The sequence below is a fragment of the Hipposideros armiger genome, unplaced genomic scaffold (genome assembly GCF_001890085.2).
Source record: "Hipposideros armiger isolate ML-2016 unplaced genomic scaffold, ASM189008v1 scaffold_91, whole genome shotgun sequence".
NCBI lineage: Eukaryota > Metazoa > Chordata > Mammalia > Chiroptera > Hipposideridae > Hipposideros > Hipposideros armiger.
In genome coordinates this window covers 3,461,301-3,474,540 of record NW_017731441.1, presented here as the reverse complement: position 1 = coordinate 3,474,540, position 13,240 = coordinate 3,461,301, and the positions used below count along the sequence as shown (strand labels likewise).

General features: G+C 40.4%; 2 protein-coding genes across 9 annotated transcripts in view; one reads left to right on the top strand and one right to left on the bottom strand.

The window, feature by feature from the left end:
- The window catches only part of SLC9D1 (solute carrier family 9 member D1), a 68,001-nt gene extending 66,854 nt beyond the window's left edge, over window positions 1-1,147 (bottom strand). For all 3 annotated transcript variants that reach the window (XM_019644795.1, XM_019644796.1, XM_019644794.1), the window contains exon 1: window positions 1,063-1,147. The gene's annotated coding sequence lies outside the window, so the exon portion shown is untranslated. The remainder of the gene's footprint in view (window positions 1-1,062) is intronic.
- A 358-nt stretch (window positions 1,148-1,505) lies between these two features.
- DCUN1D2 (defective in cullin neddylation 1 domain containing 2) overlaps window positions 1,506-13,240 on the top strand; it is a 29,053-nt gene continuing 17,318 nt past the window's right edge. For 2 of the 6 annotated variants that reach the window (XM_019644797.1, XM_019644798.1), the window contains exons 1-3: window positions 1,506-1,595; window positions 7,817-8,033; window positions 10,489-10,657. In XM_019644797.1, the coding sequence (XP_019500342.1) occupies window positions 1,593-1,595; window positions 7,817-8,033; window positions 10,489-10,657 (389 nt within the window). In that variant the 5' untranslated portion in view covers window positions 1,506-1,592. Of the gene's footprint in view, window positions 1,596-6,381; window positions 6,568-7,609; window positions 8,034-10,488; window positions 10,658-13,240 lie in introns of those variants that run through there. The other 4 variants (XM_019644800.1, XM_019644799.1, XM_019644802.1 and 1 more) reach the window with 4 other exon arrangements.

Here is a 13,240-nt window from a genome sequence, read left to right as displayed (position 1 = left end):
ACCAGTAAGATGCTCTGATCCAAAGAATAATCAGAAAAAATGTATAAATATGAAAGGCTGGGCTACCTTATACCTAGATTATACCATAATACTATGTGAATGTCAGAGATAAACGGCGTTCCAAAGTTGGAGTATAATGGTGAAAAGTATAATGGTTAAAATAACCATTTTAAAGTTAAAGTATAATGGTTAAAATAACTATTATATTGACTCAGGTGCTATCAGGTGAGGTCCAAAAAGAGCTGAGACACAGGGCCTACGAAGAAGGTTGCAAATCAGTGACGAGCTCCTTTAGAACCAGCAAAGAGAACGTGGGGGGAATAGGAAGGGAATTGCAGAGAGTTCTTTTGGGGGAGGAGTAAGGGATCCACATTGACACCTCCGGGCTCCCGGTGCGGGTAGATGAGCTGGCCGCTGTAATCCAGCCATCAGGTCTCCCCTGTCTTTCCTGGGAGCTGGCCCAGAACAGCCAGGCGGCAGAAGGCGTTAGGTGTTCTGTGTGGCCCTGTTTATGGGACTGGCTACAGGAACAAGAAGTTCACACCTAAGTTAGAATGCAGCCCGGCTGGGGGTTGCGGGGGAGTGGTGATGTCTGCAAACCCACCCGCTGTTTAACCGCTGAACTGCTGACTTGGGCGGCTTCCTCAGTTTTCCAATAAAGACCGCACTCCCCACCACTGCCCCATCACACATACCCTCCTGAACACAATCCTGGGGACCACTAACAGATCCATCTGTCTTTACTAGGGGTTTTGAGGGAGGGTGAACAATCACCTTCACACACCGCAATGCCAGATGCGCAGGCGGAGAGATGGACAGCGGTGCTCAGGCAGCTGAAGGGCGCGCGGGTCTGAGAGACAGACCCTCGGAGAGGAGAGTAGGGGAGACCCCGGAGAAGGGCGACCACGGGGAAGGGGAGACACCCCCCCCCCAGGAGGGGGAGACCCCGCCCAGAAGGAAGCCCCGGGAAGGGCAGACCCCTGGGAGGGAAGCCCGAGGGCCCGAACTTCGGGTTGGACCGCAGGCTCCACTCCTCTCATCCAAACCCCGCGCAGCGCTCACCGGGACGATCCGGCCGCCGCGCGTCCTGGGCCCGGCTCTCCGGCGCCGGGAGGCGAGGGGCGGACGAGGACGCGGCCTCCTTGCATCCCTACGCAGGTGGCGAGGCTGTCCCTGGGGCCAGGACAGGGACCAAGTCGGACACTGGGAGGGGCCGCGGCGACCCCACCAGTCTCCAGAACGCTGTCTCTACCAGGGACTCGCGGCTCCTTTAAGAGGGCGGGGCCTGGGTCCCGTCGGCCCCCGGGCGGCGCGGCGCTCGTCGGGATTTGTAGGAGAGGGCGGGCCTGTGAAGGTCCGAGTGGAGGAGGGGCGGGGCCTGGGTCCCGTCTGCTCCCGGGCGGATCGGTGCACGTCGGGAGTTGGAGTTCCGTCGGCAGGAACTGTCGCCACCTCCCCTACGCCCCTCCCCGAGCGGGTGTCCCGCGAGCCGACGCCGAGGACGAGGACGGAGCGGCTGACCGGGGCTGGAGGCGGCCTGGGCTCCTGCGCAGACGGCTGGGCCGGCGAGAAGCTGGGGAGCGCCGGAGAGAATGGTAGGTGGCCCGTGGTGTCGCCTTCCTCCCGGCCCCATCTGCTGGGGGAGCTCCGGGGTCAGGGGTCCGGGACCGGCGCAGGGAAGCGCCGGGCGCGAAGGTCACCGAAGCGGTGAAGCTGCTGTCCGCCCTCCTTCGCCGTGGGCGCCGCTGGAGGTGGGGAGGCACGCAGGTGGGAACCTGCACGACCCAGGGCGAGACCTGACCGGTGACCTAAGTGCGGCGTTAAGCTTGGACGGGATGGAGGCACAGCACGAGCAGGGGGACTCCGAACAGTGCTCCACCAAAGCTCGAGCAGCCAGGTGAACGAGGGACGTTTCCGGCAGATGCAGCATCCTGTTAGAGATGAAGTGGACGAGATAGCGCTTGAGCATTGCCAGTAATTCGCTGTGGCTGGAACCTGGAGTTCAGGGTCAACAATGGCAGGACTACACACGCAGGGCCTGGTGTTTCATGCTGAGTGTAGAGTTTACCCAGCAGATAATGGGAGCCATAGAAGGCTTTTAAGAATTGGGGGGGGGGGGGGGGGGGTCGGAGGTGTTTATGTGTGGGCACGATTTGATCATGTTTGTGTTTTTGTGGGTTTTTTTAAACGCCTTTTGCCAAGAGGTTAGGAATTAGATCGGAAAAGGTCAGGATTGCAGGTAAAGGAGACCAGCTAGGAGGCTGTTGTAATAATTTAGGGAAGGAGAGATGAGGACTAGAACCAAAGATTGTAGGAATAAGGGGGATGAGGTGGGTGAAGGGTGAGGACTTTTCAGAACTATTCAGAAAGGGAGAATAAAGGAAAGAAAGGACTCAGCACTTCCCTGCTTGGGTTTCTGAGCAGATGGTGATATTGACCAAAATAGGAAATATAGAGGGAAAGAGCATATTCGTATGGGAGACAATACAATAATGAGGGGGGAAATGAGGGATCATTTAGTTAGTTGGAGATACAGAGCTCAGAAGAGAGGTTTCTGGAAATGTACATTTACTTTGACATGTAGTGGAAACGATGGTAATCTGTGGGTTTTATCATTCATTCAGTAAATTCGGAGGTTTCTCTGTGCAAGGAAGGTAGTGTACAAGATGCTGGGGGTTTGATGGTGAGCAAGAGACATGTGTTTGGTATTCATGGAGCCAATGCCCTAGCTGGGGAGACAGGCACTAAACACACAATTATTTTATTACAGTTGAGATAAGTGTGGGGAGAGGCACAGGTTCCAAGAACCCGTGTGATGGAGTTGGTGAGTGGTGTCAGATGCTAAAGTAATATGGTGTGAGCAGAACTCTCACACCACACCATGAGTGGTATGGGAGGGGCAGCCCGGTGGGTGCAGTGCCCCGGGTGGAAAGAACAGAATAGGTGGTAGGAGATGGTGTGTTCTAGGAATCGGAAGATCTCCCTGGCCACAGTGCAGACAGCCAGGGAAAAGGGACACAGGAGGAGGCTGGTGAAGGAACTGAACCAGACTGTGCAGTCTTCTAGGGCACAGGAAGAAAATGTTAGTCTTTGTTGTAGGGTAGGTAGTGGGAGACAGATGAGAGAGTTTCAAATAGGAGAGAGACAGTCCAGGAGGAATGTGTAGGGGCAAGAGTGGAGGAATAAGGACAGAACTTCAGGATGGGAAGAGGAACCGGGAAGGAGATGAAGAAGGGTTGGTCAGAGAAACAGGAAGACTAGAGTGAGTGGTGGTAGAAACCAAAAGGGGGCAGTGTCAGCAGTGCAGCCAGACTGGTGATGACTCTAGTGGGGCAGGTATACTGCCAAGGCAGGATGTGCCCACCTCCTGCAGGCAGAGACCACTCTCTCCAGCTCTTAAGGTGAAGGGGCTGGGTGGGCAGGAGCTTAACTTGCAGACGAGGACTGTGCTACCGCTGCAGAGATTGGAGATCCAAGAGTGTTGAAAGGGGTCCCTTGAATGTAACACCATCCCTAGCCTGCTATATACTGAAACAGTCAGCGTGACCAAGCTTATGTAATTTATTTGATTAATATGTTGCCCTGGCAGCCCTTAGTAAGTTGACCCTAAGAGAAGATTCTGTTGTATTAGGTGGAAGGGCATTGTAAGAATACCTTTTTTTTTTTTTTTTTTTTTCATTTTATATCTGGTCAGTCTTGGTGCCTGGGTATGTAAATGATTTTTCACAAGGTCACAGTGAAAATATTTGAGACTTTTTCCATAGGTTAGAGATTTTATTTGATGTTTCTACTGGATTATCCAGATTTTTATTTCAAGAATTTTGTATATTTTAACAGAGCAAAACAATGAAACATAGAAAACACACACACACACACACACACACACACACACACAGAGCATAAAAGCTGCCATTAGTAATTTCATTCTCTTGATGTGGTCTCAGTGAAGGCCATCAGAGCTTGAAGGGTAGGTTCTGGTCCTGCCAATTTATGGACCATTATTAATTTTACATGGATTTAGTCCTATCTAAACAGACCAGAGCTTTCTTCTTTCTCCTGTAATTTTTTTTAGTTTATGATGCTTTTTCTTCCAGACAGCTTTATGCCAGTTCCCTTTTTTATAAATTGCAACTTGCAAATTGCACATATCATCTTTAGACTTACCTTAATGATTATTGTTTTAATCACTATTATTTTATGGAGAAACTTGTAATGGGCAACATCAAATTGTTGCAACTTAATTGACAGTCCCTTTCCTTTTCATTCTGGCCAGAGACTTGTTAAGGGCTAAGCTTAGACCCATGGCTGCTTTTGCGCATTCAGAGTCAGCTCCTTGATACCACTTTGAGGCTCAAGGTTGTAGAATCCGTCTTGTGACATATCAGGCACTTAGAATAGATCTAAAAGGTATCTATTTGTGTCTCTATCTGCACATGTATCCATGTTGTAATTTAACATAGTAACAATTCAAACTACTTTGTGTGGCCTGGATCCGTATACTCCTGCACCTCCTCTTCTAGAGTTTTCAAAAATTATTCTCCTTTACGCTGTTGATATAACTATTTAGTCACATATTAGGAGAGGCTTCAAGAGGTGATCATCAGGAAAAGTACCTCAAGATCAGGCATCATCATATCTTCCAGGTGTCTGTCAACATTTACTTGGTGTGGAGCTAGCAATTATATAAAGCTGGTTAAATAATTCAGTTACCTGACAGTACATGATTCTGTTGATTAATCTTGGAGGTTCTAAGGGTGCTATGTTGAAATTGTTTGAGTAAAACCTACATAACATAAAATTAACTATTAAAAAGTGTACAATTCAGTTGCATTTAGTACATTCACAACATTGTGCTACCACCCACTCTATCTAGTTCCAAAACATTTTCATTACCTCAAAGAAAAGGCCACACCCATTAGCACTCACTCCCATTCCTCCCTCACCCCACCAGCCCTTGGCAACCACCAATCTGCTTCTGTCTCTATGGATTTGCCTCCTCTGGGTATTTCATATAAATGGAATCATACAACATATGACCTTTTGAGACTGACTTCATTGACTCAGCGTGTTTTCGAGGTTTATCCACATTGTAGTATCAGTACTTTATTCCTCTTATGGCTGAATTTCATTGTATGTATAAACCAAATTTTGTTTTACAATTATGACAGAATTTTAAAATCTAGCATTGATGGCAATTTCCATAACAAAGATGTCATCATTATCCCCAATAGTGCACCATTTGTGGGTTGCACATCTGTGTCTATCTTTAGATTTCTGAGGTAGCCCTTGGCTTTGGCCACCCTCCCTTGGGGAGGCTATCAACTTCATAAAAAGATACTAGCTTTATTTTTGTCGGCTTATTGTCAGAATTTATAAGATCTGCCCTAATTTAGCTAAATTTGATTTTACCAGAGAATATGTCTTGAACTGTTTTTCTAGTTCTTTTCAATTTCAGGAAATAATGTGTAGAATATATATTCATGTATTTGCCTTAGAATCTAGATCAGGATAGAATCTAGATCAGGATTGCAAACTACAGACCACAGGCTAGCTCCCTGTGTTTGTAAATGAAGTTTTACTGGTGCACAGCATGCCCACTCATTTGCATATGTTGTCTATGGCTGCTTTTCTGCAATGGCAGAGTTGAGTGGCCTTAACAGAGACCAGTGGCTCTTGATCTAGCTCTTAATCTGAGTTCCCTGCCCTCTGAGGAACCAGTAGATGGGCTTACACATTCTGTGAAAACTCTGAAACTTTATGCAAAATCACACACGTGTGTCTCGCATGTTTTCCTGGAGAACGGGTTTGTGACTTTTATCAGATTCCAAAAGGGACTGAAGACCCCAAATGACCAACACTGTTGTAAGTAGCCAAGAGGTTCATTCCCTTTGTTAGTCTAGATCAGCAGTTCTCAAACTTTTTAGTCCCAGGTCCCCTATACACTTTAAAAAATTATTGGGACCCCAAAGAGCTTTTGTTGATGTGGGTTGTAGCCATCGGTATGTTCCATATTAGAAATTAAAGTGGAAAGTTTTAAAATATTTATGTACTCTAAAATAACAATAATAAACCCATTACATATTTACATTACATTACATTTTTGCATATATCTTTAACATCTGTTTAATAAAAGATAGGCTCTCAAATCTGCATTTAGTCTGTTATGATATCACAACTCGTGTAGCCTCTAGAAGCCTCTACTGTCCACCAGTGAGAGTGAGAAAGGTGGAGAGTGGCTTGGAATCATTATGCAGATAGTTTTGTGATCATGGACCCCCTGAGAGGACTCTGGGGTCCCCAGACCATACTTGGAAAGCAGTGTATTTGGATTGCATTATCTTATTCTCCTGCCGAATTGTACTTCTGCTATTTTGGCATCAGCATGCACTGAAGGGTGCCTTAAGAAAAAACTCTGGAAGCTTGCTCTGCTGCTTCTTGTTGGCATTTTGGTGAGGAGTTGGTCTGGTACGGAGGAGACATTGCGCATTGCCCTTTCGTGAGCAGCCACGGGAGACGCCTCCTTCAGGTTTCAGTGCCAGGAGGAGCTGTGCCACTTCTGGGCCACTGGTAGGTTTTTAAATCGTATAAAAACAGATTTCCCTAACTAATCCTATTTTATGCTTTGCTTTGACAACCGGAAAGCTTGGAGCCTAGTTTTCAGCTTACTTTCAGCTCTTGAATGTGGTATGCATGTCTGTATCGTAGCCTTGTCTTTCTTACTTTCCTTTTTCCCTCCTCTCCATTTCTTCATCTACATCTTGTTTTCCATTTATATATTTTTATAAGTTATATTATAATTTATTCTGTGTGTTTCCGTAAACTCTCATCGTTTTTTAAAAATAAGATTGAATATAAACTCTTTTAAGTAAAACTTTCCCCCTTATATTATGTAGAAAGCATTAGCATCTTTATGCTTTATACATAAAATATAGAGCCTGTTTGGATTTACAGAAATTAGTGAATCATTTTCATTTCTGGTGTCATTTTCATCAAGTTACCTTAGAAACTTAACCATCCTAAATCTGGAAATATTAAGATGTTATTTTGTTTCATTGTATACTATATATAGTACAGTTACTTGGCAGTTTTGTTATTTACTACCTACTTGCAGCCTCTGCCCTATTTTTCCATTTTATTTCTGTCTCATGTACCCAGGTATTCTTGTTATTCATATCATCTTCATCATAATGGGCTTCTTGTGCCTGCTTTTGGAACTTTTGTAAATTATTTTTAACTGTTCTTAGTTAATTGTGTACATTTTCATCAGTGTGGTTCTGCTGATTTTAAACTGGGAAAAACTGAAAACAATGATGTTTCTATATTGGGAAGCCCTCCTCATGTACATTACAGCCTGAAACTATTTGAAGCCAAAGAGGACCCTGCAGTTGGGTGGTGGTCATATCATCAGGCCTTGGGTCACACACCCAGCCTCATTTCATCAGGGGGCTACATGTGTGTTATAACGAGGGATTTTACTGAGACGTAGGGAAAAAAATAATGTCATACTTCATGCAAAAAGAACTGGGTAGAGATCAAAATGTATTTTGTTTAAAATATTGATTCTTATAATTTTTGAAAGATTAGACTTTGCATATTTGTTACTATATAGATGCTGTCGTTTCAATTTTCAGAAGACTGTGCAGTCTTTTTAACTGATGAAGAACGAGGCTTTGTCTTCCTGTAATTCTGAAGTGAAGTTGAGTCACCCAACAAGAAAAAACTAAGTCCAGTTAAAATATAGGCATTAGTAATAGAATGCTGAAACAAACCTCTGGATTGGCTTCATTGGCTTTCCTGCTTCTTTTGCATCCCAAAGCATAAGCTTAAATCATCTCAGAAGGACAAGGTCCGCCAGTTTATGGCATTTACTCAGGCTGGTGAAAGAACTGCCATCTACTGCTTAACACAGAATGAGTGGAAACTAGACGTGGCCACTGACAACTTCTTCCAAAACCCGGACTCGTTCCACAAGGAATCCATGAGAAACGCAGTAGACAAGAAGAAGCTGGAGCAGCTGTATAACAGGTACAAAGGTAAGGGGCGACAGTGACAACATCGGCAGGCAGTAGAGAACTCGCTTCCATCTCTAGGAAACAGAATCCATGATATGTTTCTTGAATTTCTGATGTGGTGCTCAAAAGACCTCCAAGATGCTGTTCTTAGTCTTCCTGGTATTCCAATCAGTTTAAATGGAACTGTGACTGTTAATCTACATATAGATTAGGGGTGGGATGAGAAGAGAAGAGCCTAAAGATTGATCTCCCCCAAGTGTTCTGGGTAGAGTCTAATGAGGCAACCACCAGTGGCAGGGCACCCATCCATGGCATAGTGTTGTGGGCAAATGACTATACTTGTGAATACAGTGTTTTCCCAAGCAGTTCCATCTAGGCTGAAATATTTGTGGTGAGAGAGTTGTTTAAGAACAATACCAAGTCATACAAATAATTCACATGTAAGAGTAAAGGTTTTCTCTTAACACAGTGTAGCAGTGTGATAGCAGTGACACAACTTCAGTTTGTTGCATAAGCTTTGGGAAAAGCTCTTAGCAAAGAAACCTTTGTGTTGGAGATTGGGGACAGTTGTTATTTTTATTGAAATCAACACATACAATGGAGCTTTCCCTATCAAAATACAGCCATACTGCAAAAATAAGTCTACATGATGAATACGTACAGATCCACATCACTCAGCAGGCTTTGAAATTGCGTATCAAATATCCAATCTGTGCTGTAATGGGAGAGGCAGCAACTATTCAAGAGTTGGTTTATTTTTTCTTTCTAGTAGTTTCTAAGGCTAATCCTTATATTTCCAAAACTTAAAAACAACAACAACAAAAAACTTATTTAAACAAATATTAACCCAAACAGAATAACTCCCTTGGCTTTAAATTCTTGTTTATCATTTTTATTTTTTACTTTTGAGAATACTGTGTGTATATTTTAATCTGTCTATTTAGATCTGGAAAATGGATTGAAAATTGCATTCTTTTTTTTGAAAAAAAAAAGATCTTGGTTCAGAAACATATTCTGTAGTTAAAAAATGATTTGTACTTGTGGTTCTCAAAAAAAATGTACATTGTTTATAATTAAGCTATAGTGTGATTTAAATTTTTTTGGCTTAGTTAATTGTTGAGCTAATTTTGTAAGTCAGACTGCAGATTTTTAAAATTATTCAAATATATGCAGCTGCCTTTGAAAAGATACTTTTATATAAGTGAGAATTGTCATTTTTCTTTAGTTTAAACTTCATACCTTCATTATTTAATACTATCCATGCAATTCTAGTCATGGAAAGTAGATATGTGGTACAATCATTTTGGGTTGTAAAAATATGGTTCAAAGACTATTCACAAATATAATGTTGGCTATTACATTAATGTATACAAATGAATGTGTACTTCCAAAATTACTTTAAAATATTCGATATTATTATATATGAAATTTATCAAGATGACTTATTAGGTGAGAGCATTGTAGACCATTGTAGACCAGTTTTTCTATTACCCTGAAGTTCTATAACATTAGGAGCACAGAATTGAATAGGAAGACAAGTGAGAATGTTTTACAGAACTTGAGTCCCATAAGCCTGTGACTGTAGTTGGCCTCTCACTGATACTTTTGAAATAATATTAGTAGAATAGAGTTGGAAGGATATCTGCGGTTTCATTCACTTAATCATCCATTTTTCTTTGGTGAGTGTCATATATAGTACTTAAATGACCAAAGTTAAATTTTTGTATGACAGATGGAAAGTTTATCACACTTAAACAAGTTTTCTGTTTGCGCCTTCTAAACCAACAGAATTAACACATATGTTATGATAATATGTTACAATACATACAGTCTGTCTGAGATTACTAGATCTTGTTTGGTCAGTCTTCCTGGGATTCTTTTAATAGATTGTACTGTTTGATTTTCTGATGGGGAAATACTAAACCAGAAATGGAGGGAGAGGGAAGCCTGAATTTCTAAGCTATTAACGTGGATGCATAAACTAAATGATTTAGAAAATAAATATTGTACAGTGGAATTAGAACTATAGGCAATGAAATCACTTTTAAAAGAAAAAACATCAATCTTTTGCTTTGGTGGGGTTGTGATAAAAACTTAAAATATTATAAATACCAATGCAGTGTTTTTTTTGCAACAGTTTGCCTTTGGGCAAACTAAAATTCTGTAAACTTTAATTTTATTTTACTTTAGGGAAATTAATTTTTTTCTTAATGATGAAGTCTTCTCAAAGAAGTTTCAATGATTTTTTTTTTCCACTAAAGCCCAGAAACCTAGATTTTAAAAATAAGAGTATTTCCTGGATAAATTATTATTTGTTGCTATTTCTTTCACAAATAGTATAAAATTGCAGTTTATCCATTGATGTGTTTGAAACATGCATGCTAGAGCTATGTAGTAGACCTATGAATCTAACAACCCATTTTAGTAATACTTTCTAAAATAGTATAACTTCTTTTTCCCTTAATTTTAACTATAGACCCACAAGATGAAAATAAAATTGGAATTGATGGGATTCAACAGTTTTGTGATGATTTAAGCCTAGACCCTGCCAGTATCAGCGTTTTGGTTATAGCGTGGAAATTCAGGGCAGCGACTCAATGTGAGTTTAGCAAAAAGGAATTTGTAGATGGCATGACAGAGCTTGGGTAAGTAAATTGGTCTCCATTTAAATTTTTTCACAAAGGAAGATGCTTTCAACATTAATTATTTTTCAGCCACCTGTAAATATTAATTTCATATCAATTTATGTTCTTTCATATCTTATAAATTTCTTAATGCATCTGCACTATCTTAAGCCTTTGGTATCCCTTTAAATTATAAAGTTTTATTTAATAATTTTATTCAGACTAATCCTTTTTGTTAACTTGTTTTCTAGTTTAAAATTTTTTTTCCAGTTTTGAATTGACAGTAAACATCAGAGTTTTTGTTTGTTTTCAGCCATTCAGTTTATTTCATAGTACTGTGTACTAAATGTGTAATTTAGTGTGCTGCTGTATTAAACGTTAATAAAACGTCGTTTTGATTTTTGTTTACAATACTTCTCTGTTCTACCTACAGGGTTGGGGTACAACCCTCACTAATAACTTAAGATGTTTTTCACTTGTCAGATAAGTCAGAGCAGTAAATGAAAGCACATAACATCAATGTCTTTTAATCATTAAGCTTTACTGACCTATTTCATGAGGTCGTGTCAAAGCCAACTTGCTTGACTTGCTGATATCCTGATATTTCAGTGTTGACAACTTAAACTAGCTTATTTTTAGCTGCTGAAGGAGCTTGAAAGCCTAAGGTAAACATGTCCTTAAGGCATGTGCTTACAGCATTCCACAAGAAAAAAATAGAGCATTTATTGTTAGCACTAACCTGATGAATCTGTTATATTGTCAGCCTTGTCTGTTTAGATGATAAACTCTACAAGATTTTCTTTATTTTTAATGATATCAACTGTATTCCTGGTGGTTGTATAAAACCAACCAAGCAAAAGAGATATTACAATGGTGTAAGAGCATATTTCTTCATTGTCATTACACCTAGGAAAGCCTAGATGAATTACCAGTAGTTTTAGAATGGAAAACTACCTATTAAAGCAGCATTCCATTGGCATTGTGCTATATATTACCCCATCTGTTAAATCCCCCCAAAATAAAATATTTTGGAAATAAGTGCTTCTTATAGAAACACTGGTATTTCTTAGACATTGTCTAGAAATATGTTGTATAAGTAATTTTTTAAAATTCCTTTCTATTACCCTATTAAGTGCCATAACTTAAACATAGTTTAAAGATTTTGAGTGTGAATCTTTCCATAAATGTGTTAATTTCATGCCCTCTTATAGGGAGCATATGGAATGTAATTTAAGGTTACAAGTTAATGATGGTTAATGGTACAGCTCTCCACATCTCACTGGGCAGGTAAAGGTGAAAGCATTTTACATATATTAAAGTGCTGTGTACTAAACAAAACTATTATTAATGTGTTAGTAAAATATATTATAGAGATAACTTCAGTGCTTTTAGGAATATAAAGGACTGTTGGCTTCTAGTCTAAATAACACTAAGCTTTAAAATATACTTTGGCTTTTATGTCTGCTCTTTTATTATTTTTTCATACTTTTTCCTGGCTATTAACTGTTGACCGTGATTAGAGTACCTGCCTTTATCAGTTAATCCTACATCTTTTCATTGTGGACTTGAGGACTGTTAAGTAGACTGAGTAAACTATGAAACACCTTGATATCTTGTAAAGCCCAAAAAATGACTGCATGTGTGGCTCTATTTCTGAATTCTCTATTGTATTCCATGGATCTGTTTATCTGTCCTTAACCCAACACCACATAGTCTTGATTAGCTTTGAGTTTAGCCAGACTGCAGGACTCAAAGTCAGCAAACAAAATCGATCATATTTCGAAATACTGAATGCAACGGTGCCATAAAACAAAGTGAATTTTAAACATATATGTTATTTTCAATAGCATCAAAATATAAAATGCCTAGGATAAGCCTAATTAAAGATGTATGCCACTTGCATAGAGAAAACAACACATTGAGAAACAGGAAACCTAAAGAAATGAAGAAATATGCTTCATTCATAGGTTGGAACACTCAAGTGTTTAATCCCTAAAAATATCTGTACACTTAACGTGATCTCAATGAAAACTCCATAAGTAGCAGATTTATGTATGTGTAATTTTGAATGCAGATTTTAAATTTATATGAATATGCACAGTCAAGAACAGCCAACAATTCTTAAAGAAAAAAGAATGAGGTGGAAAGATTTGCTGTACCAGATAATTAGGACTTTTCAAGCTGTAGTAAATAAGACTACATGGTATTGAGGACCAGAATAGATAACTAGACCAGTGGAACAGAGTGGAGGCCCCAGAAACAAATCCATGTATACAGGTGCATTTGATTTATGGCAAAGGTAGAGGTTTAGAGAAGTGGACAAAGGACATCTTTTCAGTAAATGGCCCTGGGAGGTTCAGCTAATCATATGGAAAAAATTTTCATCTTGATCCCTACCTCACACCATACATAAAAATCATTTCCAAGGGGATTGTGAGTCTCCATGTGAAAGGTTAAAGGCAGAGAAGCCTCTAGAAAATAATGTAGGAGAATATCTTTATGGTCATGCAGTAGGAAAAGTTTTAAAACATAAAAAAAAACAAACCACCCACTATAAAGAAGAAGATTGATAGAGTATACTATACCAAAAATAACTGATTGTCA